General features: G+C 44.5%; 1 protein-coding gene across 1 annotated transcript; it reads right to left on the bottom strand.

Annotated features, from left to right (window-relative positions):
• Positions 1-4718: 4718 nt before the first annotated feature.
• Positions 4719-14748, bottom strand: LOC309532835 (protein NDNF-like). Its single transcript, XM_082223530.1, has 4 exons — positions 14386-14748; positions 11362-11554; positions 8856-8989; positions 4719-8223 (listed from the first exon to the last, which is right to left on the bottom strand). Exons 2-4 carry the CDS (start codon positions 11544-11546, stop codon positions 6872-6874), a joined length of 1671 nt encoding a protein of 556 aa, XP_082079656.1. The 5' UTR covers positions 11547-11554; positions 14386-14748; the 3' UTR covers positions 4719-6871.
• Between the last annotated feature and the right edge of the window lie 10309 nt (positions 14749-25057).

Here is a 25057-nt window from a genome sequence, read left to right on the forward strand (position 1 = left end):
GTAGGGCAGAAGGCAGGGAGGTCAGCAGTAGGTGGCGCCAGAGCAAATGATGGGCAGAGTCAACTAGTTCTGGTTCAGCCCTCCTCCCTGCTGAGTTCTACAAGGGAGAATAAGGAGGAGGACCATGACAACCAGGGCCACCCGCTAAATTACTTGCAAGGTTTACCCAGACAAAACCCTTCGAAATTTATGGCTCTAACTTAGTCACAGCCATTCATTTCACTGTGTCTGCTCTGAGTACAATTTAGGAAGCAAGGAAGGAGATAGGCAGGTGAGGGCTGGCTGGGGGCAGACTACACCTGGCAGAGTACTGCTCTACTCGCCCCAGTAGATGAGCCTCTCCTGCTGGACTCCATCATCTCTGACCATTGGCCATGCTGGCTGGGGCTAACGGGAGTCCAAAATATCCAAAAGGCACCACGTTGGGGAGGGCTGGCTTACATCTATACACTGACTGGCTTCCATCTTGGAACCCGAGGCAGCATACAAGGAACCACCCAGGGAATGAGCACACCCACAGCCATTTAGTTTTTCGCCAGGAAATCATATCATGGGCCTTCAAACCATGACTGGTTTAGTCATGACTGAATCTAGATCCAACCCAAAGCCTTTGTCATCACAGTAACCCTGTCGAACAAGCAATTTAGTCCCATTTCACAGACAGTGGGCTGAAAATGAGAGACAAAGGCAAACAATGAGCCTACAGTAGAAGTGAGATTTGAACCCTCGCTATCTCGGGACCACACTATTTCTTGAACAATATTTCTCTACAGCACTAGCTGGGAGTGGGCCTGCTGTAAGATTTTTCTGGGTTGTATACAGTCAGTGAAGATGTTATTTGGATACTGACTATATGTACCTTAATAGTCTTATTTGGAGCTGGCTGAATCCCTTCTGTTTCTCCATAAACCAAAACAGTCACTCTTTCTTCACTTTCTTAATATTGCTCTGCCCTCTAGTGGTCCTAAGTATTAATTTATATTTCCTAGACAACATTCTTCACTGGTATTAGGTCCGCAGAACTTCACTGAAATGTCGGGATGTGCAAAGAGGTGTGCAGAATATGGCAAAATATATTTCCACTTAAAATGGCTTCTTTAATCTTTTCTCAGGTGTGTAGCAGCCGCAGATGACAGCGACACACACAACATATGCATCCCATTCCCCACTTTATATATGCTGCTTCTTGATTTCTCTGCTCAAAACATCTCAGAGTTTACAATAACAGGTTGCAACCCAACCTCTATCCATTTAAAATGGTGGGAGTGAGCCCTCTTCAATGCCATGGGACTTCCTTCTGAGCACAATGTGGCACTAATTCCACCTTGAAAATGAACTTCAACATACATCCTGATATTTCGACGATATTTCAAGCAGATGCATATAAAGGTATGTGCAGGTGTGACCACAATATCTGCTGGTAGGTGACCGGGCCCCCTCAATATGTTTCCGAGCACAATTCAAAGTGTTGATGCTGACCTTTAAACCCCTAAATGACCTTGGCTCTGTATACCTGAAGGAGCATCTCCACCCCTATCGTTCAGCCTGGACACTGAGGTCCAGCTCCAAAGACCTTCGTTCCCTCACTACAAGAAGTGAGGTTATGGGGAACCAGGCAGAGGGCCTTCTCGGTAGTGGCACCTGCCCTGTGGAATGCCCTCCCATCAGATATGAAGGAAATAAACAACTATCTGACTTTTAGAAGACATCTGAAGGCAGCCCTGGTTAGGGAAGTTTTTAATGTTTGAAGTTTTATTCTGTTTTTTACAGTTCTGTTGAAAGCCACCCAGACTGGCTGGGGAAACCCAGCCAGATGGGCGGGGTAGAAATAATAAATTCTTATTAAATTATTAAATTATTATCAATATTGAGAGGGCTGAATTTGGAGGCAAACGTGGTGTGGTTCAGTGGCTGGCTTTTCCTGACTATGAGAGAAGAAACTGTGCTGCATTAGGTACTACACTCAGTCTCATCCCAACGATGTGGTGTTGTGCATGCAATGCGCTTTGTGCATTGTCGCCATGACATCACACACATGTGACGCACACACTTGGGCCCCACAAATCTTGGGCACAAGATGGTCCTTTGATTGACAACCGTACTTTATCGCACTCCAAGGCCATGGCTCATATTACATTTGCTATGGACATGCCACTAGAACAGTGCCCTCCTTCCCTTCCTAATGATTATGTTATGTGTCTCCATTAACCCCAAACTCTGAGATCCATTTTGTTCCTGTTCCAGCTGCAACGGGAGCAACCTTTTGCAAAAGAGTCCAGCAAAGAGGTTATCCTTCAGAACAAATTTCCAAAGAAGCAACAAAGCATGGTATCAAATTGTTCTGGAGACAGCCTCCGCGTTCAAAATATTAAGCCACAGAATAACATCTGAAGATTGGCCGCTGAGCTTTTGGGAATGAGTTCCTGTTCTGACAGTTCATCATACTGACTGGGTCTGACATTCTTCCTTGAACAAAAGAAAATATATCAGTACATATAATTCAATTTAATCACTGTGCTGAGGCAAAATCTGTGCACTCCAAGACAGCAATTGCTATTCTCTCAGGCTACTAAGAAGCATGATGATCTGAAAACAATTGGATAGGAACTCTCTAAAATGCCAGATCAGGCCCAAAAGGATTTGGACATCTGCCTCCTGTCTGCTAACACTCATCAAGACAGTCAATTTTGTGTATGGGCTCCGTTCAGCTTCTGAGCTGTTTTTCAGGTTTGCCATGCCAATGTAATGTAAGTGAGAGACACATAGCCAAAAGATTCATCTGGCTGTTTCCAATCATTGTGTGACCTTCACTTCTGCAGCCCTTGGCGATGTGCACCCTTCCTTAATGCCCCTGCAAAGTGGCACTAGCACAAAGGATCTCTGAAATTAGTGCTGTGCTGAAATACACCCTTCAGATGGCTAAAGTTTTCTTCCCCCGAGAAAGAGGTTTCAAATTTTCTGTCTCCTCTCTTTAGAGGTTTGGAGCTTGCCTTATGGCTGAGAGATGGCCAAAGATTATGTCGGCATTTTTTCTTTCCAGTAAACATTCCTGATTGGAAAAAACCTGCATAGGAGGAGTTAGACCTAAGGGACATTACTCAGTGCTAGAGCAATGCAGAAGGCCCCAGGACTGGGAGAGACCTGGAGCTTTGATCAATGCACGAGCACCTGGGTAGGCTGCAGGGATGCTCCCATTTCAGGGGTGTGGTGTGCTTGTGGCGGTGGCAGTAGTGGTTGCCCACAGCAGCAGAGAGGGAGTGGAGGCATGGTATTGGTGGTGAGTAGCATACTCCTCAAGCCCAGATCTACTGCCTGAGGCGACCACCTCACATCGCCTCATGGTCGAGCTAGTCCTGGCTGCTGCTGGGCCTCAACTTAGATCAGGTTGTGACCCAGTAATGTGTCCAACCCATCTGTGGAAAGCCAATATTTTTAACAGCCCCTCCCTGCTATGAGGGAAGAGACTTTCCTTTTTATTTTTTGCAGCCAACTTGGAAACCAAGCTGGTTGGAGGAGGGGGAGGAGATGAGACATCCGTTCCTCTTCTCTCACCCTGATCACTCGCCTATATGGAATTCCTGATCTCTTACGAATACCAGGCAAGTAGTTAAACACAAGGCTGATCTCTCCCTTCCTCTCTGTCAGGATGCTGTCAGCGGCTCCCGGATGGTTGCCCAGGAACATACAAAGACAAGGAAAAGTTTCTTACCGTCCTTTTTTATTTCAATATTTACAGAGAGAGGCTCTTGGATAATGGCATTTGTCCTGAGTGAATCTCCACCCCACTCCCCGACTCTCCCACTTCCTCATTCGTCATTCGTCATTCGTATGGGTGCTGCTACATACCCTCTGTCTTTGAGCTCTTTGCTCTCCTATTTTTAAGGCTCACCAGGTTCTGGGAGATGGAAGGTCTGGGGTGCTTTCTAATACACCGTGTAAGCCAGCTGCCGCTCCGGTTCTGCCTCCTCCTCTCCCATGATTTCCCAACTTTCCCCCTCATCTGCCTCTGAGCTGTGACCTCCCTCAACCCCCTGTTGGAAATCTATACTGCCTTCCTCTTTCTCCTCCATGGAAGGGTCAGGATGGGGAGGCGGTCTCCACCATTCATCCTCTGCCCAGTTCCTGCCACTCCCTTCCCTTCCCAACATTCTTCACTTTTACTAAAAAGCAACAACCCTGTTCGGGAGCCATGACTTCAAGAAACAAAGTATAAACAACAGTTGTCCATAACTGTTTACTACTGACATGTTCTACTCAGACTACTGAATTACTAAAGAAGAGTGGCACAGTGGAAAATCAAAGTAGTCTTTCAATGAGTCAAGTGCAGGATACAGCTTATTCCATTATAAACACGAGAGATGAGAATACAAAGGAACTGAGTGAATGAAAGTTGACAATTAAAAAAATAAAAACCAGGTTTCTGTTTTTATTTTTAAATCAAATGTAGGTTTCTTTTAAATAAAAACAAGGTTTAAAATGTAGATATAAGCATGCTAGCCTAGCCTTGCATTTAAGCACTAGCCTGGTAGGTAAAGATCACCAGGAATTCTATACAGGTGAGTGTTTGGGCTGGGGCAGGAGGTGATGAACTTTCAAAATGGAGACAGTTGAGATTGGACCAGTTCCCTAACCTGCTGTTTATGAGGCTCAGAGTGTATGAGATCAGAAGACTTAGAGAACAAAGGTTTGTGGCTTTTAGGTCTTAACTGTAATAGAAATTGAGTTCTCATACCGTGATACCTGCCAAGACCTCCCTCGGAAAGCACCAGCAATTGTTTAAGGAAAGAGTGAACTCTACCCTCTTTCCCAATTTACTTCTACTTTGGTGTGTGTTTTGGAAGGACGAGGTGGCAGAAAGCTAATCTGTCTCATCAGTTTGTGTAATGCAGAGAAATGCTACCCAAATCTGGAAAACACAAGTTTAGATGCTGGATTCCGATATCTGCAGGCAATGGGACTGCCAGGACTGCTCCCACCACTGGTTTGAGAAGCGGTATACACACAACATCGGCCACAATCCATCTCTATCCTGTTGTTTCTTATGAAATAGTCAAACTTGCTTCAATCCAAGTTGAGAACAAGAATGCCCTAGCGGTGATTTAAGTCGGTAATGCATAAATATCCTGTGTGTCACTGATGCAGGTTAATAACATCTCTAACCCATCTTGGTACTCCAGATCTCAACTCCAGAAAACATCCGGACCCATCAAATTATTTCCCACTGCTAGCCCTGAATTTGCATTCTTTTATTTCAAATATCTCAAATCCAAAAAGTGACGTGGTTAGCAGACCAATCGCTGGTTCGGCTAAGGAAATGGCATTTTCTCTAACTGGGAAGTATTATGCAATGGGGATCTTCTATAAACCCTCTTGGGAAAGTTTATATATCTGTTTGCTTATTCCTTTGTTTATCTGTCACCACTATTCTTCAGGCCTTTGTTTCTTTAGGCCTAGGTTCTCTTGCTCACACATTTCTCATTGCAAAAAAGTGGTGAGCAAGTGGGTGCTTGCTGGCTCCACCCTCCCCAACATATTCCTGATGGTCTGGTCCCTACAGTCTCCATGCTTTGGGGTGAAATATCTGCAGCAGGGAGCCAGCCCTACTCCATTCAGAACCCTGTGCAAGTAGAGTTCTTCATTACACAGCGAGACTCCATGAGAAGAGCTGGCTCCCCACGGCTGACATTAATCTCTCCTTAATGTCTCCTCAGGAGAAGGAGCAATGTCTGAATAGGGCTGTTGGCACATGATTCTAGGTATATTCAGCCTTGCAAATCACTGGACAGCCAACGCATTATGAGACCCACATTGGGGTGTGGGTGTGGGTGCCTCACAACATGGGAGCTATGGGGTACAGAAACCCCCACGAGTTATCTCTGCAAGGTGGAGTAGTAATGGAATTGGCTGAATTTAAACCATCTTTCTTTCCTTTAGCTCTCCCAAGCTTTATGTATGGGATAAATTAGAAACTACTACAGTGGAAAAAAGAGTAACAGTTCACCCCCACTGAATACCCAACTGTCAGACAGCGAGGCAAAGTTCTTGTGGGTCACTTTTTCAGTCTGCACTGCAATATTCCTCTTAGACTCTGCTGAGGTTACCTGCACTTTGCCAAAGGCAGAGGGAGTGGATTCCAGGAACTGAATTCTCATTGGAGAGATATATTACAAAGTATGTTTGCTTTAGGTCCATTAAAATTATCCTCTCCCTCACGCCAGTTTTGGATTTTGTAGGTTTCGAAGATAAATGCTTTGGGTGGTGTTCAACTAAGATTTACCCTTTCTGTGCCCCTCTCTGGGAGAACAGCCAGATAGCGGGCCTATCTATTGCACTGCTACTGCATGGAATTTAGCCAGGAGGAAGCAGCCTCTGTAGTCTGGACTGTAGCTCAATATTAGAGCATCTGCTTTGCATGCAGAAGGTCCCAGGCTTCTCCAGATATGGCTGTCTGAAACCCTAGAAAACTGCCACCAATCAGTGTAGACAGTACTGAGCTTGATAGGACAGTGGTCTGACTTGGGATAAGGAAGCTTCCTGTGTTCCAGAGCACGACAGAATGAACACGGCCGAGTTAGACATGCTAATTTCAGTGGGTCTGCTCTGAGTAAAAGTTAGTTGGATACCACCCTTCTGTTTTAAGCCCTTTCAATGAAATTGCAGATAAGAGCGAGATAGAATTGCAGGGGGAAAGGTCCTGGGAGCAAGTCTACTTTTCTACACAGAGATTCCACCTCTCAAATCTTGCAATGTAAAACACTGTTTTCTGTCCCACTCCGAGCACGTTTTGAGTGGCGTGGGTCACAAATGCTGCCCGTGCATGGAATTCCTCCAACTTTGTCATTCCTCAGGAACCCATCTTTGAAGGAGAACTTCAACATTTCTTCCGCGTCTTTACCACTTTACTGTAATATCTGACAGGAATCCCAGAAGGCCCAATGAGGTAAACATCGAATAAGTAGACTGTGCCTGCTTCAAGCCCGCTGATGGTTTCGGTCGTCACGGCTCGCCGGAGATTGAGATCGTGGAAGTATTTGCACAGCACCTTGTCGCCTTTTTGCCTTGACTCTGGCCCTGAGCACCTGTCGGCGTTCCTGGTTTCCATCCACACCTGGTCCTCCTCGATCTGTTTCTTGTAGACGCAGTACTTGCTCATCTGCTGTGTGCCCAACCAGGCGATGGTGACCGAATTGCAAGTCCTCAGCTTGCTGAATGACTTGATTTTCAAACTCTCCGGCAAGACTGGGAAGAAAGGCCTGTGGAAGAGAGAGGACACCTGTACCTTCACAGATGCGTTTGAAGGTTCTGTGGAACCCAAGTGCACCAGGTAAAGGTCTCCCGGCCTTCCCTTCAGCATGAAGTGCCTCAGGCCAGCAAAGCTCTCTGACATGAGCACTTTCCCACCTCTGGCTATCTCAACCCGTATTTGGCCACTGCAAGACTGAAAAGCAAACTGAACCTGCTTTTGCACAGCCTGGTACTGCAGATCATGGAGAGCTTGCTTCCTCCCATCCAGGGTGAGTTGAATCACCTTCCCATCCTTTAGGATGGTGACTTTGGGCTCCAGTTCCTCGAGGGTTCGGGCAAAGGTTCCAGTGTAGGCAGCACTGGCGTTGGTGAGGAAGTTGACCACAAACACATCAAAGTAGTACTGAGTGCTGGGTCTCAGGTTGGTGACTGTGTAGGTCTTCTTGGTGCCAACACATATCTGCCTCACCTCCCCATTGCCAGCTTTGCTAACAAGGCTCAGTTCGCCATTGGGCGTGATCATCACTTGCTGAGGGTCCAGGACATACGGAGACGGTGAGAGCGCTAATGCTTGCTGCGACGTCACTCCAGAAGGTCCTAGGGCTGTTTCTGCTGCGCATAAGCTCTTGTAGTTATGCCTTTCATTTACCAGAAGACAATACTGGACATTTTCTTTGTGCTGCAGGGCTGTTGAACTCTGCTTCCAAGCCAGGGTTACCGTGGTGTGGCCAATGCCGACGACATCTATGCGTGGATCCGTTGGGAGTTCTGGATACAGGTGCTCAGAAGTTGTGTCTGTCGTTAGATACACCGTGATTTGGGTGTCTCTTTCAATGGACAGGAATTCCAGCACGTAGACAGCGGAATAGTAAGATGTCCCCATGTATGTCTCCACAGAATTGCCTCTGTAGCTGAAGAGAGTAGACACGGTCTTCATGGTCTTTGGAAACTTTAAGGCTTCCTGAACGTCCAAATCATCTGTCAATGACATATGGAAATGCAAAAATATTTTAAGTCACGCTTCTTTGGGGGATGGGCAGAAATGCTCAGCTAGGTTTGGAGAACATTTTTCAGACTGAAGGCCTTGTTCCCTTCTGGGTGTCAGGGACTGGGCAGAGGAGGAATGGTGGAGACCGCCTCCCCAGCTTGACCCTTCCAGGGAGGAGGAAGAGGAAGGCAGTTTAGATTTACAACAGGGGTTTGAGGGAGGTCACAGCTCAGAGGCAGATGAGGGGGAAAGTTGAGAAATAATGGGAGAAAAGGAGGAGGAGAAAAAAGAAACACCAAGGGGATGACAGCTGATGGACACAGTGTCTTTAGAAAGCATTCCATACTCCCCCTCCCAGAACCTGTCGAGCCTTGAAAGTAGGAGAGCAAAGATCTCAAAGACAGAGGGCACATAGCAGTACCCATAGGAGAGACGATGAGAGTGACGAATGAGGAAGTGGGAGAGACGGGGGGTGGGGTGGAGATTCACTTGAGACAAATATACCAGTATTTTTTCCTGCTGTCAGGAAGGAAAAATAGAGCCAAGGGATGAATCAACCATTATGAATGGCTAGCTAACGTTGATGACCCTCCTAATCCATGGCCTTGCATGCATCTCTTACCACGTGCTGCTTTCCCAAGGTAGTTTGCTGAAGTCTTATGGACCCGGATGCTCCACTCAATGGGGACATCGCACGGAGTCACTCTCACAGTGAACGGTGCAGAGGTCCTGCCTTTCTCTAAAACAAAATAGTACCTTGGAAAGAAGGGAGAAGAAGAGTCCTTGAGAGTCATTGTACACTGTAGGCTTCCACTAGAAGGGACATCCCTAGTAAGTCTGAGAAGATGCATACAGCATCAATGAGCTCTTCCCATTCACAAGTCTGGGAACTACAGCAGTGGATACTGAGGTGGGGCTGTGCCACTCACCTGACCACCAAGTAACATCTCAGCTCAAATCTGCAGACAACTTCATAAAACTCACAGCAACCACAACCCCAGTAGAGGGGTTCTTGCAAACTACTGCCACACATGCACAAGTCTTTTATTTTGTGACTGCTGAGACCCTCTGGGAGATTTGTAACATCATCTGATCACGTAGTCGCATGCCTCACACCCGGACTTTGTGAAGGTAGAATTTGTTTTCAAATGCTTTGGATGAGTGATATCTATGTGATTAATAAGGTGTTGTTTTTAATGCGAGCCCCAGTTTTTAGCAAGGATACTTATAAAATGGATTTTGTAAGTCCATTTGGAACAAATATTTTAAAACTCAACCCGTTGCTTCAACTGAGGATAGATGCCATATTTTAAAACCACAACCAATTATCCCAATTTATTCTTTTCACTTTTACTGCCCCTCCGAGAGTTCTTCTATGTGCTCTTGCGGTCATGCTATACATTATGTAACCTGGTAGCATTTACATGGCCTTGCTCCTCTCCCATTCTCTGCAGTGCCTGTGTCTGAAGTGAAGCAGCTGGCTTTCATGTATGAATATGCATCAGATTTACAGGTGCTAATGTGATGAATTGGTGTCTGGGGGGGGGGGGAATAGCAGAGAACTACTGGTGACAGAGCAGAGAACCTCCTTGCAAAAATGGTGATAATAGAGAACTTCACATTCTGGTGCATAATACTGTTACTTGTAGAAGCAATATATAATAGAAATATCATGAAAAAACCATATATTTCTTCAAATGAGATCTCTGTGATCCCTGCATTGTAACCCACAATGGGAGGGTTCCAGTTGAGGATTGCAGCCAGTCGGCCAAACTTTCCTTCAGGATATTATAAGTTGTTAGGGGCTCATGCAAGCCAGTTTCTTCTCTCTGCTTGTTTTTCTTTCCCGACTCTCACTCAGTTTTCTGTGGCTCCTGTGAGATAACTGGGGAAGCTAACATTTGCAGGGTTTGTGTTTGGCATCACTGCATTCCTCAGAAATACGTCCCTCTAGACTTGGCTCCAATTAAGATTTGGCTCCCTTAAGTTCTGCATTCACGGGAATGATTCCCTCACCCCCAGTACAAATAGAGCTAGCATTTTGTCAGATGTGGGTCTGCTTATCTATTCTTGAGGGAAGCATACGTAAAGAGCACAGATCACTTTCATTTCTGGAGATAAATAATGAAGAACTTTGTCCATCATCCCACCAACTGGAAGAGATGGAGTCTGCCGGTAAGGAATGTGGTGGTACCATATTTTTCTGTGTAAAAGGCACCCCCATATATAAGAAGACCCCTATTTTTTTTACCCAAAATTAAGAAATTAAGTTGTTTAGGTTTTTTTGGGGGGTGGGGGAGGTCACTTCTGGCAATCGCTCACCCGCCTGCCTGCCACTGCCAATCGCTTGCCACAGCCACTGCCAATTGCACTCTTCACCGCAGCCACCAGCTGTCTGCCCACCTTGCCACAGCCACCAGTCGCTTTCCCAATTGCCGCAGCCACAGCCAATTGCCAGCAGGCCTTGGTGCAGCCACCAATCACCCACCCAATCGCTGCTGCCAATCTCCTGCTTGCTTCTGCCATTCATCGCACGTCCCCCCTCTGCATTCACTATCTGTGTATAAGACGACACCCAATTTTTGCCTCTTTTTTTTTAAGCAAAATGTGTCATCTTATACATAGAAAAATACAGTACTTATTTCTGCAGAGTATGCACACAATGGTGCTATTTTGTTAGTTGTTTAAGCTTGCTCTTCTGACTGCTGTGGAGTGGCAGTGTATAATTTTGATCTTAGATGGGGTGTGTTGCTTGTTGCAGAATTCATATTTTACCCGGATGCAACAAAAGGATGTACTCTCTCTGGTATTTCAGGGTTGTGCATTAGATGACGTTAGGAGATTTTTGTAAACAAGTGCTTTCTCTCTCTCACCCCCCCCCCCGATGGTTAGAGGCTCTTTCCTTTTCTAAAGAAAAGCAGAGGCACCAGCTTGGCTGCAGGAGTCGCTGGAAGGAGGCATTCAAAGAGCCATCCAACCATCTTAGGGAATCCACTCTGGATTTGTGCTGGGTTTACTCCTCATCCTTTTCTTCTCCTGAAGATGTCCTGCAAGCCAGAGGAGGTTTAGGGTGTGGTGTGGCTGCAAGAATTCGGATGAAATGAAAGGAGATATAAGGCTCTCTTTACCTTTTGGGTATATCTTCCAAGAGGTGCACTGTGGTTTCCTTGCCGTCTGCAAGGATGAATGTATGATAAAAGTTGAGGAGCTCACTCTTGAAGCTTTGCTGTATGCTGTGTGCTACCTCTGTTGAATGGCAGAAGTACATGGCCAAGAGGAGCACTGGGGGCAGGCAAGCCTGGGACCCAGACATCGTGAGTGCTGCAACAAGCAGGGGACACATTAACAAGGCTGGAGAAGATTTCTTAAATTCTATACCATGCTATTGAGAAACGACAGATCACAGATGACAAATAGCTCAGCCAGACCCTATTTGAGTTGAGTTTCATATCTAAACATACAGCAGGACACCTACTATGTGATGCCTCCTCTGGCTGTTCAAACATACTTATTTATTAAAGCTTTCCATGGCCTGTGATCCCACTTGAATGGTTTCTAAACTAATGCTGTTTTGACATGTTGTTTTTATTGGATTATTGTGTGTGTGTGTGTGTGTGTGTGCGTGTGCGCGCATATGCATGCCAGACCCTCCAAGTGTCCCTATTTTCCAGGGACAGTCCCTGAATTAGAGAAGCTATCTGATTTGATCCTGTAATGTCCCACTTTTCTTTAGGAAGTCCCTATTTTCATTGGAGAAATGTTGGAGGGTATGGCATGTACACACATATACAGCACACATATGATATAAAGACTGGTTTATAGGAAATTGCCTTATTGTACATCACCTTGGTATTATTTGAATGTGGGGCAATATGCCAATCTTTTGAAAGAAGGAAAACAATATTCATACCCTGATGATGATGATTAAAATGTATATACCTCCCTATACCTGCAGGTCTCAGGGTGGTTATAATAAAAGATCACAATACAGTGGTACCTCGGGTTACATATGCTTCAGGTTACATACGCTTCAGGTTACACACTCCACTAACCCAGAAATAGTGCTTCAGGTTAAGAACTTTGCTTCAGGATAAGAACAGAAATTGGGCTCCAGGGGCGCGGCAGCAGCAGGAGGCCCCATTAGCTAAAGTGGTGCTTCAGGTTAAGAACAGTTTCAGGTTAAGAACGGACCTCCGGAACGAATTAAGTACTTAACCTGAGGTACCACTGTATAAAAACACAAAATACATGATAAAAATACAAACAAAAACAGCCCAATAAACCCCACCCCTGTCCCAAACACATTTTAAAAGGACATTGGATGTCAATCAGCCAAGGGCATGGTTAAAGAGGAATGTGTTTGCCTGGCACCTTTGTGTATGATGAACCAACTGAACCTCCCTGGGGAGAGCATTCCACAAACAGGGGGCCACTGCAGAAAAGGCCCGTTCTTGTGTTGTCACCCTCTCATGGAAGAGGCACATGAAGAAAGGCTTCAGATTGCAGAGTTTGGGTAAGTTTATATGGAGGCAGGAGGTCCTTGAGGTATTTTGTTCCTGAGCTGTTATTGGTTCCTAGAGGTGCTAAATATTTTTCAGCCTGTGGGCCCCATTCCCTTGCAGACTGGGTGCAGTGGGTTTTACATCATTGTCTTTGAATGGAACTTGGTTTGGGAATGTTTTGAACTAATTGTCTGGATGTGTCCCAAGGTAGATAGAAGAGCACTGGTGATAAGGTTAAATTATGGTTGTGTGTGTTGCTGTCAGGGAACCAGGCAGAGGGCCTTCTCAGTAGTGGCGCCCGCCCTGTGGAACACCCTCTCATCAGATGTCAAAGAGATAAACAACTACCTGACAGTTAGAAGACATCTGAAGGCAGCCCTGTTTAGGGAAGTTTTTAATGTGTGACATTTTAATGTATTTTTAACCTTTGTTGGAAGCTGCCCAGAGTGGGCGGGGTACAAATAAATTATTATTATTATTACCTAGCACGAGTGACGTCACAGGCACTGTTCAATAGGCACTCCTGCAGACACATCCCAGGCAACACTTCCAACCACAACCGGTCCCACTTGCCATGGAAAAGAGCTGCATTTTCTATGGCAGAGTGCTGGGAATTTGTGATGTCTGGATGTTATATAACGAAGAAGCAAATGGCAGCACGTTTGTCGCAACATAAACTGGTCATCTGGAAAGACCATTGCTTTAATTGATTAAGAGAGAGAGAAAATAGAGCAGCGTATGGGTCAGAGTGGGGAAAACTGCCAACTTCTGACAAGCATTGTAGCTGCAGAGCAAAGTGTCGGTAGGTAGGGGGTGCTCTTAGAACAGTATCAATTTTGGGAGAAAGCCTCCTTAAACTGAACTGTAGCACACAGTCAATAAATTAGCAAATTTGATTCACTAACCATGGTAGGAGAGAGAATAAGCCATAAATACAGAAGAACAAAGAAACGACGTTTATGATTTAGCAGGTTTTTTTTTTAAAGATTAGTAGATCAACTCCACTAACTGTTAGAATTCTGGTTAATATTTATGTTTTGAGTCTGTAGTAGCATCACTGCACTAGATCTGAATTTGTAAGTCTGATCCTTGTCAGTGATGTATCTTAAGAACAAGCAATTTTCATCAGCCACAAAATGTGGCATCACATTCTGTCCTATACCTCAAAAGCGATAGCATTTATGTTGCCTTCAGGATTTAGGATGCCTTCATAAAATGTGAAGCAGGGAAGTAAATGGTTCATAAAAAACCCCCTGTCCAAATATGAATGAATGATGCTTCCCAAATTCTTTTGCATCTCAGTCACCTCAATAAGAATAACAGTATATTAACATTCTCACTATGTACTGATATATTCCTTTGGCAGTTTGTTTGCTCAAACCATATCTTATAAAGTCAACATAAATACTCAAACTTCTAAATCGACATGAACTTTAGGTTTTTCATACTTTAAAGGTAAACAGCAGTCACAGATTGCATTGATCCCCAAGCCTTCTTGCCTGGTAAAGACAGATATTGTAGGCTGGCCCAAAATAGAATACCATCCCCATAAACCTACAAACCTAATAAACAGATTCTTGGCAGTGAAAATAAATAAATAAATGCAAAATAAATCGAGAGGGAGGAACCCAACCATTTTACTGCACTTACCTTTAGACAGATGCTATCCTGGCAACTTTCTCTCTGTGCAGAAATCCAGATGAAACACTCTGACCCAGACTTTTTGGGATCTTCGCTGGCAGATGAAAAACGCAACTGGGAAACCTGTTTTTATAGGACCGAACTGACTTTTCCATATGTTTCAAGCAGGAGGTTTTTTTTTTTTTTTTAAAAGCATTTAGTTTTATAGGCGAAGAGAGAAAAGTTCTTTTGTTTTTCTTTAAGCCTCTGCAAAACCAAACAGTCCCCTTATACCTCTTGTTCAAATATATTACAACTTTGTATTTTGAGAGCAAATTTCTTCTTCTTCTTCCTTGTGGAAAGTGGCAGGCAGGCAGCTCAGCTAGAAAGGAGCGCCATACCCCACGGGTGGCTGCTTAGAGAGTGGGTCTTTGACAGAAATGCAAAAGCGTGTCTGTGTGGGAGGTGTGTGTGTGCTCATTTAACCCTTTTGTAGTACTAGGTAGCCTACAGACTGGTTATGTCCCCGCGTAATTTCAATTGGATGGGCAGGGACCTTTCCTACTTCTAAAGTGTTCTGCTATCAGAATTGCATCAGAGTCATTTGGAACTGCAGAACTCACTGTTCTTTGACATTAAATATCAACAAACGTGAATAAATGGGTGGATTAAAAACAACAACAACAACACACACCTGTTGTATACATCTAAGCCCAAGCCTAAGGTTCAACAAACCTCAGCTGGAAATTAAGAAGACCTTGGTGAGACAAAACTATCATATGGGGGGGGGGAGGTTTCAACCCCCATGATTCAGAGCAATGACACTCCTAAAAGTATATTGTGATAGCTTCAATCATAATAAAATGGGTTTATCAGACCTGTAGGAATTATATTTAATTAAAAGTTAAAGTAATTTGCAGCTGGATTCTAAGCATGTAAGACCCATTTGTTCAATGGGACTTACTTCCAAATAAGTACACATATTATTATTTTTATTAATTAATTAAATTTCAGCTGAAGATCATAGGGCAATTGACAACATAAAATTCCAAAATGAGAACACAAGATACATAATAAAACAAACACAAACCAACCAACCAACCCCCCGCCCCCGCCCCCATCAACACATTTAAAAGGCCAACATTTTTGTTGGTGCCTAAAAATATGTAATGAGTGTTTCAGGTGAGCTTCCCTGGGGAGAGCATTCCACAAATGGGAAGCCACTTCAGAAAAGGACCATTCTCATGTGGCCACCCTCCAGATCTCTTGTGGAGAGGGCACACAAAGAAGGGCCTCAGATGATGCTTGCAAAGTCTGGGAGCAGTTCCTGAGGGGAGAGGTGGTACCTTGAGGTATTGTGGTCTTTAGCCATATAAGGATTAATGGGTCAAAACCAGCACTTTGAATTGGGGCCAGAAACAAATTTGCCGCCAGTACAGTTGGGCCAGGATTAAGATTATATGCTCAAACTGTCTTGCCTTGGTGAGCAACCTGGCCACCAAATTATGCACCAACTGACGTTTCCAAACCATCTTCAGAGGCAGCCCCAAGTATAATGTGTTGCAGTAAACTAAGCTGGATATTACCAGAACATAGTCAACAGACATTAGGCTGTCCCTGTCCAGATAGGGGCATAGCTGGGCCACCAGCTGAAGCTGATGAAAGGCACTCCACACCACGGAGGCCACCTGAGCCTCAAGTGACAGCAAAGGATCCAGGAGGACCCACAAGCTATGTACCTGCTCCTTCAGAGGGAGTGTAATCCCATCAAGAGCAGGTAACCTCCCATCCATCTGGTCTAGAGAACCAGCCACTAACAGTGCCCAAGCCTTATCTGGATTGAGCTTCAGCTTGTGGGTATCTTTGCCTTGCGTCCTTTAGTGTATCTTCCATGTTGCCTTCTTCCTCTGCAGCGATATGTTGTGGACCTTGTTTTTAGGTTGCTCGCTGCAGAAATTAATGCACTCCTCCCCCCCCCAATGAATCTTGTCTAGTTACATCTCAATTATCAGTTGTGACCCTATTCATATATGTAGAATTTGTGGCAGTCAGGTCGAGACAGCTTGGGAGGGGTTCCAAAAGCTGGTTGACCTTCTGGCTGACCCACGAAAAACAACACCTCAATGGATGCCCTGCTCCTTCAATATGGCATTGATGATCTGCATTAAACCAGGATTAAACACCCCATATCGATGCTCCTATTTAGTTAAGTGTATTTTGGCCTCCCAACATACTGCAGCTGGAAACCAAGGTTAAAATAAGTGGTGATGCTGCTGGGGACATAGAAGCTAGGCACATGTAATGGCCATCAGATTTCATTTGGATCCAGCTTTTCTGCTTTGTAAAAACAGACAGCCTCATCCCAAAGCACTTCATGATCTGTAGGATTTGATCCGGCTCCGTCTGTTTCCCTCGGTATTTTAGAACCCTGGAACATTAGAGCCCCAAAGTAGGAGATGCTCTCCATTTCAGAAGGTCCTCCAGTCCACGGAGGACAACATTGACACTGACAGAGGGGTTGGAGGTTAATGTACTCCCCCCCCCATTATATGTGTGCTGTATGTGTTATAATGCCTGAAGGGATATTGGATATCTTTGAATGGCACAATCTTCTGTCTTTTTGGGTACAACTATTCCTGTCTTAAAAAACAACAACCCCTCCCTTTACAAATAATTCATTTTAAAGTGAATACTAGTATTGTGCTTAAACACATCCTAACACACATAAGTACCTCATACAGCACATGTGAAATATTAATAGCATATAAGCAAATCAGTAAGTTACTCACACAAACGTATAATTTTTTTATTAATAATAAATAATATAACCAACTTCATTTTATCTACGTAAGTTTCTCCTTACTCGCAGTCAATATTCAAGTGCCAAGTGTGCTTCAAAAACCTATTAAATTTAATAGAACTGGGAGGAACATTTACCTATAAACATCCAAAAGTATAAATTATTTCCGTAAATACATTAAATATTAAATGTGCCTTCGCAAGCTACATGAGACAGAGGAATTTGCTAGTTTTGGGGATGCTACAAGATTATTTGTTCAGTTAGTGATAGCAACTGATTGCAAAAACAGGTTCCTTGGAGGAACTACGGTGGATGCAGATCTGGGCAACATCCAGCACTAAAAATGCTGGCAAATATGCAAACTGTAACTTGATCTTATTTCTCCAGCCCCATATTTCTGCTGCACGACACATTTGATATTGTTCTGTCCCAAAAATTTGGGAAAGAAAGGGTTACTATAAGAACATAAGAACACTTTAAGACGTGCAGCCCTGAACTGATGGAAGATTGCATCTATATGATGTATCACATTTAATGAGGAAATTCCTTGCTTTTATGACAGAACCGCTTCTTAACTAGTGTTGAGATGATGCAGCAAGGGGGATTGGATTGGGTGGGTAAACCTTAGCCAAGTTTGTTCTGAACTAGAATATGAAGCATAGTTCCTATGTGAATCAGGCATCTTGAAGTGCATTGATAGCCATTTATGTTTCACTTCCCTCTTGCCATGTGTGTGTGTGTGTATGCACACATATACCCTAGCCAAGCTTTGAGCTGCTTAGAGTATACATTAACTTGTGTCTTGTACCTTAACTTGTACATTAGCTTGTGCCTATAAGCATTGCTCAGTATCAGCAGAAAGCGGCAACCCCTTTTTTTGCTTTCTGGAGTGTAGCTGTGTTTATATCCACGTAACTCTCATTGTATTCGAGTAGAACTTTACTTCTGGCTAACGTTAATTCTTAGGGCTGCTGCCTTTGTCTCACCCCTGCGAGATCATGCGTTCCCCAACCTCCTCCTGAAATTTTCAAAAGATCGCACATCACTGTGCGTTACCCAGTAATCTGTGAATCATCTTAACAGGGTGATCCTAATTTTTGCTTCTGAGCTACAGTGTTGCTGTCGTACATGCAAATGGATTAAACTAACACAAACAGAACTAATCCTTCGCCCCACCCTTCAATAAATGCATGCACTTAAAGATCAACGCTAATGCATTCGATATACCACTTGAACAACAATGTTAAGTCCTTTTAATTACTACCCAAAAGCAGGGGATTTAAAAAACCAAATGTATAAATTGAATATAGGCTTGCCAAGTGCTGCTTTGCAGATGATGTATGCTTTTTTTTCTGTTTTGCAGCTGTGCGATTTGTGTGCGCATTGTATTGTAATGTGTAATGGGCATTGGCTGCAAACAATTGATGGGGGGCAGGGAGATGATGCCTGGCAGCTAGAGGATGATAAAGTGACTTTTGCATGTTCTAGGGCCTTTGAAAAGGGCAGTTAGTATCTCTCCCCCATGGGAGAAATGTGTGTGATCCTGATATAGCTTACACAGCTTACCATGAGGCAATATCCGTGAGCTTGTCTCTATTTACCGTATTTCCCCCTCTATAAGACACACTTTTCCGCTCCTAAAAAGTAAGGGGAAATGTGTGTGCATCTTATGGAGCGAATGCAGGCGGGAGGCTCTGTGCAGCACTCCCTCTAGCTGTTCTAGCTTTGCCGTGCGAAGCCTCTGCAGGGGAGAGGAGAGCCTTCATCCCGCTCCCCTGTGGAGGCTTCGTGGGCTACCCCAGAAGCCAGAACAGCTAGAGGGAGCGCTGCGCAGTGCTCCCTCTAGCTGTTCTAGCTTCACGCGAAGCCTTCGCAGGGCAGCAGGGAGCCTTCATCCCGCTGCCCCGCGGAGGCTTCGTGCGGCTATCTCTGGCTTTTGCAGGAGGTGGGGGAAGGGACAGAGCGTGCGGCTCTGTCCCTTCCCCCACCTCCCAGAAAAGCCCCCAAGAGCCACAATCCCTTTAAAGAGCGTGCGGCTCTTGTGGGAGGAAAGCTAGTAGGCTTGCTTTTGCTGAAGCCAGGAGGGCAAGAGGGATCAGTGCGCACCGATCCCGCTTGCTGTCCTGGCTTCAAGGATAGCCTCACAAAGCCTCCTGAGCAGTGGTGTAGCGTGGGGGGTGCAGGGGGGGCCGGCCGCACCGGGCGCAACATCGGGGGTTAGGGTTAGGGGGCGCAAATCCACGGGTAAGAGGGCGCAAATCCACAGGTTAGGGGGCGCAAATTACTTGCCTTGCCCCAGGTGCTGACAGCCCATGCTACGCCACTGCTCCTGAGTAAAGATGGATCCCTCTTAGCTCAGGATGCTTTGCGTTGCTTTCTTCTTTCTTGTTTTCCTCCCCTAAAAACTAGGTGCGTCTTATCATTCAGTGCGTCTAATAGAGCGAAAAATACGGTACATCATGTCAATTTTTTAAATAAAAAAAAATGCTACTATTAATGACTTCTTCTTCTTCTTCTTCTTCTTCTTCTTCTTCTTCTTCTTCTTCCCTGCCTATCTGACTGTATTGCCCCAGCCACTCTGGGCAGCTTCCAGCATGTACAAAAACATAATAAAACATTAAACATTTAAAGCTAACCAAGACCTGGTGATCTGCAGACAAGGCTCTTTCTGAGCTGGGCAAGCAGAGCTGCAGCCATTGCCAGGTGGTCAGGCAGGAGGAGACAAAGCAAGACCAGCAATGGGCAAGTAGCCCAGTTGAGTTGACAAGCAGGGGTAAAAGTAAAGGACCCCTGGACGGCTAAGTCAAGTCAAAGGAGACTATGGAGTGTTGCGCTCATCTTGTTTTCACGCTGAGGGAGCTAGCGTTTGTCTGCAGACAGCTTTCCAGGTCATATGGCCAGCATGATTAAAGTGCTTCTGGCACAACAGAACACAGTGACGAGTGCCAGAGCACATGGAAATGCTGTTTACCTTCCCGTCGCAGCGGTACCTATTTATCTACTTGTACTGGTATGCGTGTGAACTGCTAGGTTGGCAGAAACTGGGACAGAGCAATGGGAGCTCACCCTGTCACGGGGATTCGAACTGCCGACCTTCCGATCAGTAAGCCCAAGAGGCTCAGTGATTTAGACCATAGCACCACCTGCTCCCATGACAAGTAAGGAGTGGCAATCTAATACACCACAACATTCACACTAAGGGCCAGTTGCTCTCAGTTTGAGGAGCCAAGCCAAAGCCAGAGGCTCTCTCTTTGGCCAAGTAGTTTCCCATTGGCCCTGTGTGTCACCTGACACATACCAGTAGCTGCAGTACCTCTGTCTGGCCAGATGCACTGGGGGCTCCAAAGCATAGCAGACACTAGGCCAGACTAGCCTTCTTTCTATGACATTCTGGCAGTGCAGAGAGTTATGCATTTGAATTTGTTTTGCAGCCTTTGACAAAGGGCAGAAGTTTTCCCCTCCCTTCCATGTTCAGAAGTTGACTGCACCTTATTTCAATACCAGCAACAGGACCTGAGGACAGGAGGGGCCTTTAAGGGGCGCACGACACACAGCCAGCCTCTCTGCTGTTTGTTAGAGTCCCCCACCCGTTTGAGATTTATTTTATTTGTATTTATTTAACAAAGCATATAGACTGCTCAATGGTAATACAGCTTCTATGCGGTTAACAGTATACAGTGGTACCTCGGGTTACATACACTTCAGGTTACATACGCTTCAGGTTACAGACTCCGCTAACCAGAAATAGTACCTCGGGTTAAGAACTTTGCTTCAGGATGAGAACAGAAATCGTGCTCCGGCGGCGCGGCGGCAGCAGGAGGCCCCATTAGCTAAAGTGGTGCTTCAGGTTAAGAACAGTTTCAGGTTAAGAACAGACCTCCGGAACAAATTAAGTACGTAACCAGAGGTACCACTGTATAAAGAAATATCTAGAACATTAAAGTTATCCATAAGAGACTGAGAAACAGCTGTTTAACAACATTCCAAAGGTCATTCATGTCAACCATAGGTGAAAAAGACACACGTTTGCAATCTCAGCTTCCACTTGTCGAGATAGGTGACATGTACTAATAAGAAAGTAGCAGGAACTCTTGTGTCACCTATTGTTTCGTAAATCTTTCTCTTTTTCGCAGCAATGACTCCCTTGCATGCCTCATTAAAACTTTGCACTCAGCTGCTTGGGTGATCTTTCTAACTTCCCCTGGTTCTCAAAAATATGCAGAATCGCATAGGAGAAACTTTGTAGAAAAACTAACAGTAGAACGGATATTATAAAGACAAATACTTGCCTTGTTGCTGACGATTTGGAGGGAGGGAGGGAGGGGTGTTATGACCAGGTTTTGTTCTGTAGCTATATTTCGATATACACCTATGAAAACCGATAAAATTACTTTTGAAAATATAGGGCTGAGCCACTTTCTACTCATTTTCCTTCTTGGTTTATGCATGTTTGACAGTGCTCCAAGAAGCTCCAGTGATTACATTTGGTCGCTTCCCTATATGACCCCTTCTAAGGGTGGCAGGCAGGGAAGGTGTTAATAACGGTCCTCTCTTTCCTCCCCCTTTCCCCCCTTTTTTCAAATTTTGCTGCCTTTCTGTCCCTGACATCCCATCTGTTCCAGACACTGTCTGTAATTCTTCCCAGCATTCTCCAGGGAAGGCAAGATACAATACCTTGGAATTTTAACAATCCTAAACAGATTGGGTCCGCATATGGGGCAAAATGATTAGATTGCAAGAAATCCAATCACATTTGCTGCCCCTGCCCTATATATTTCTTTAAGCATGAGGGTTCAGACACTCCATGCCACTATGAATATTTTATACCGCGTGGAGGTTAGGTGGCTGCTATTCCTTTTCTTTCTTTCCATTCCCTCAGGAGAGACATGTAAACAACAGCATTTGATTGTAGGAATTTAATGAATATGTTAGCCTTACATCTAACAGATGCTGATGATTTTGCCACCTCTTCTAATTGCAAGACGTACATTATCACTTTCTTGGTTTTGCAAAAGCCAGGAAACTGTTAAGCCTATTTTGCAGGCTCGGAGCTAAAGAAAAGAATTAAGGGTAGAAGGAGTTTGAGCAACCTGCCAAGAAATGGAATCTTCTCCACTTAAAACCCATTTGTCGTCCATTAAGAAGTGTGAAAACAGTGGAGTTTGCTCCCTACAGCCCTGTAATCTACTTTACTATGCTATTGCTTACCCAGTTTCAATTTTCTGTGTTGACTGATAGCATTTTCATAGATTCACGTAAATATGACTGAAAATAAATATTCACTACTATATTAAAATCTGTAGCTCATTCAAATAGCACAGAACTTGAGAGAGAAGTTTAACTTTGTGAGCCCCCCCCCATGTTCCACAGCCTCCCATGTTGTCATTTTTGTTTTATTATGATCTCTGTGATAACAATAGACACATCTAAAGAAGAGTTTGGATTGGATTTGATATCCCACTTTATCACTACCCGAAGGAGTCTCAAAGCGTCTAACATTCTCCTTTCCCTTCCTCCCCCACAACAAACACTCTGTGAGGTGAGTGGGGCTGAGAGACTTCAAAGAAGTGTGACTAGCCCAAGGTCACCCAGCAGCTGCATGTGGAGGAGCGGGGAAGCGAACCCGGTTTCCCAGATTACGAGTCTACCGCTCCGAACCACTGCACCACACTGGCTCTCATTTTTCTTCGGTATGTGATTCGAGATTATGCGCGCTCAGAATCATGTGTCTTCGAAACAGGACCTATCTCTTCACCTACCTTTCTAGCAGCATCTAGCAGCATTAAGAAAACTTAAGTATAATGAGTTGCTGTTACAACCAAGAGACATGGTGTGATGAATTCACCTGCTCAGGATTCTTGTCTAAGATATTGTAGTGTCACCTTCAAGACCACAAATCTTTCCTGAATAATGCTTGGTCTGCTGGAAGTCTGACTCTTTCATTTATATCAGGAGTGGCTAACTTGTGGCCTTCCAAAAGATGCTAGACTACACCTCCCATGATCCTTGAGTGTTGGTCATGCTGGCTGGGGTGGATGGGAGTTGGAGTCTAACAACATCTGAAGGGCACTTGGTTAGCCACCATCATTTGCATAAGCTAAAAGGCAGGATCATATTTCTACTTGTTTTGTTTTGCGAACCCCATAGTTAGCCAACCGTATGCTATAATGGAACTGATTCAACATTTCACTTCGAGCATAACTTTAGGATGAATTTTCAGGTTCCAATCCACATGAAATTCAATGTAGGAAATTCAATGGAAGTTAAAATTATTTTGGTAAGAATTGATTCAGTTTCTTGCGTTTCCTTTTCTCGACATGGCCCCCAAATGGGATCCAAAATGATGTTGTTGTTGTTTAGTCGTTTAGTCGTGACCGACTCTTCATGATCACATGGACCAGAGCACGCCAGGCACTCCTGTCTTCGAAAGACTCCTGTCTTCTATCATTTTAATATCTAAAATGATATTCAAAGCTAATTCGAACTACAGTAGGAATTTGGCAAAAAGAGAAAGGACTTGGGGATGGTAGTCATGTGTCTCTTGAACTGGGAGAATTTCTGTCTTGATATTTCAGTGCTCCCAGCAAAGAATTGTATTGTGGATAAACTGATAAGAATTAACCCTGCGGTCATAAACATCTTTTGAAAAAGATGCTGATAGAAATTTAGGTGAAGAGATAGGTCCCGTTTTGAAGACACATGATTCTGAGCGAGCATAATCTCTAATCACATACCGAAGAAAAATGGAATGGGGGAATAGTATCTGGGGAAATCAGATGAAGGAGCAATCGTGATCTTATTCCCCTCCCTCCTGTATCAGTCGAAAGGAAGCATGTGGAAAAAATTGTAGCCAGATGGTGGCTGACACTTTGGAGAATGAAGAAAATGGATGGATTTGGTCAAGGTTTGTGCTGAAGACATTGTGAATTACACCATGCAGTTTTTTAGGGGTGGGGGGAAAGTCCACAATTCAGATTTCACATTGGCCATGAACTTGGCCCAGGGGGTATTTTCAGTTCCTGAACTAATCTCTGGCATTCTATATTTTGTAATCAGCACGAGCAGCAAAACATCTCTTGGTTTGCTTGTTCTTAGTACTTCATAATTTAAATCACCTTGTGCACATTGACATTAAGGCAATCTATAAATACAACAAATGCCATAAATTCAATTTGTCTCAAGGAATTTGTTTTTAAATTGTATGGTGTACCATTGTCACTAGGTCTCTTACACCAGAAGTAGCCAGCATTGCTGTTGAACTACAGCTCCCATAAGCCCCTATCAGCATGGCTCATGGTCACTCATGGTACCATTGTCACTAGGTCTCTTACACCAGAAGTAACCTCACATGCTGTTGAACTACAGCTCCCATAAGCCCCTATCAGCATGGCTCATGGTCAGGGATGATGGGAGTTGTAGTCCAACAGCATCCAGGGGGCACCATGCTGTCTACCCCTTTTTACAACAATGTTTTGAGTGAAAAGTTGGAGTTTCCATCTTGAGCAAAGGGTCTCAGGAATTTTGAGAGAAGCTAAAGGAGTTTCCAGAGGCAACATTTCTTAGGGAGATGCACCACAAACCTATCTGAAACCTATGTCCACTATTAATATGGGTCAAATTATTTGTTTCTCAAACTTGGGTCCCCAGCTGTTGTGGGGACTACAACTGCCAGCATCCCTAGCTAGCAGGACCAGTGGTCAGGGATGATGCAAGTTGTAGTCTGACAACAGCTGGGGACCCAAGTTTGAGCTACACTGAGGGGTGTCACCTATCCCCCCCCACTACCATTAGATGCACATGTATTGGGATTCCAGTAGGAGAAGACATTTCTCCACCTGGCGAGTGATTTGGCACCAAACTGCACTTAAATGTCAGGCTAAAATGGGGTGGGTGTGCTGCTGC

The sequence above is a fragment of the Podarcis vaucheri genome (genome assembly GCF_965113315.1).
Source record: "Podarcis vaucheri genome assembly, chromosome: 5".
Classification (NCBI taxonomy): domain Eukaryota; kingdom Metazoa; phylum Chordata; class Lepidosauria; order Squamata; family Lacertidae; genus Podarcis; species Podarcis vaucheri.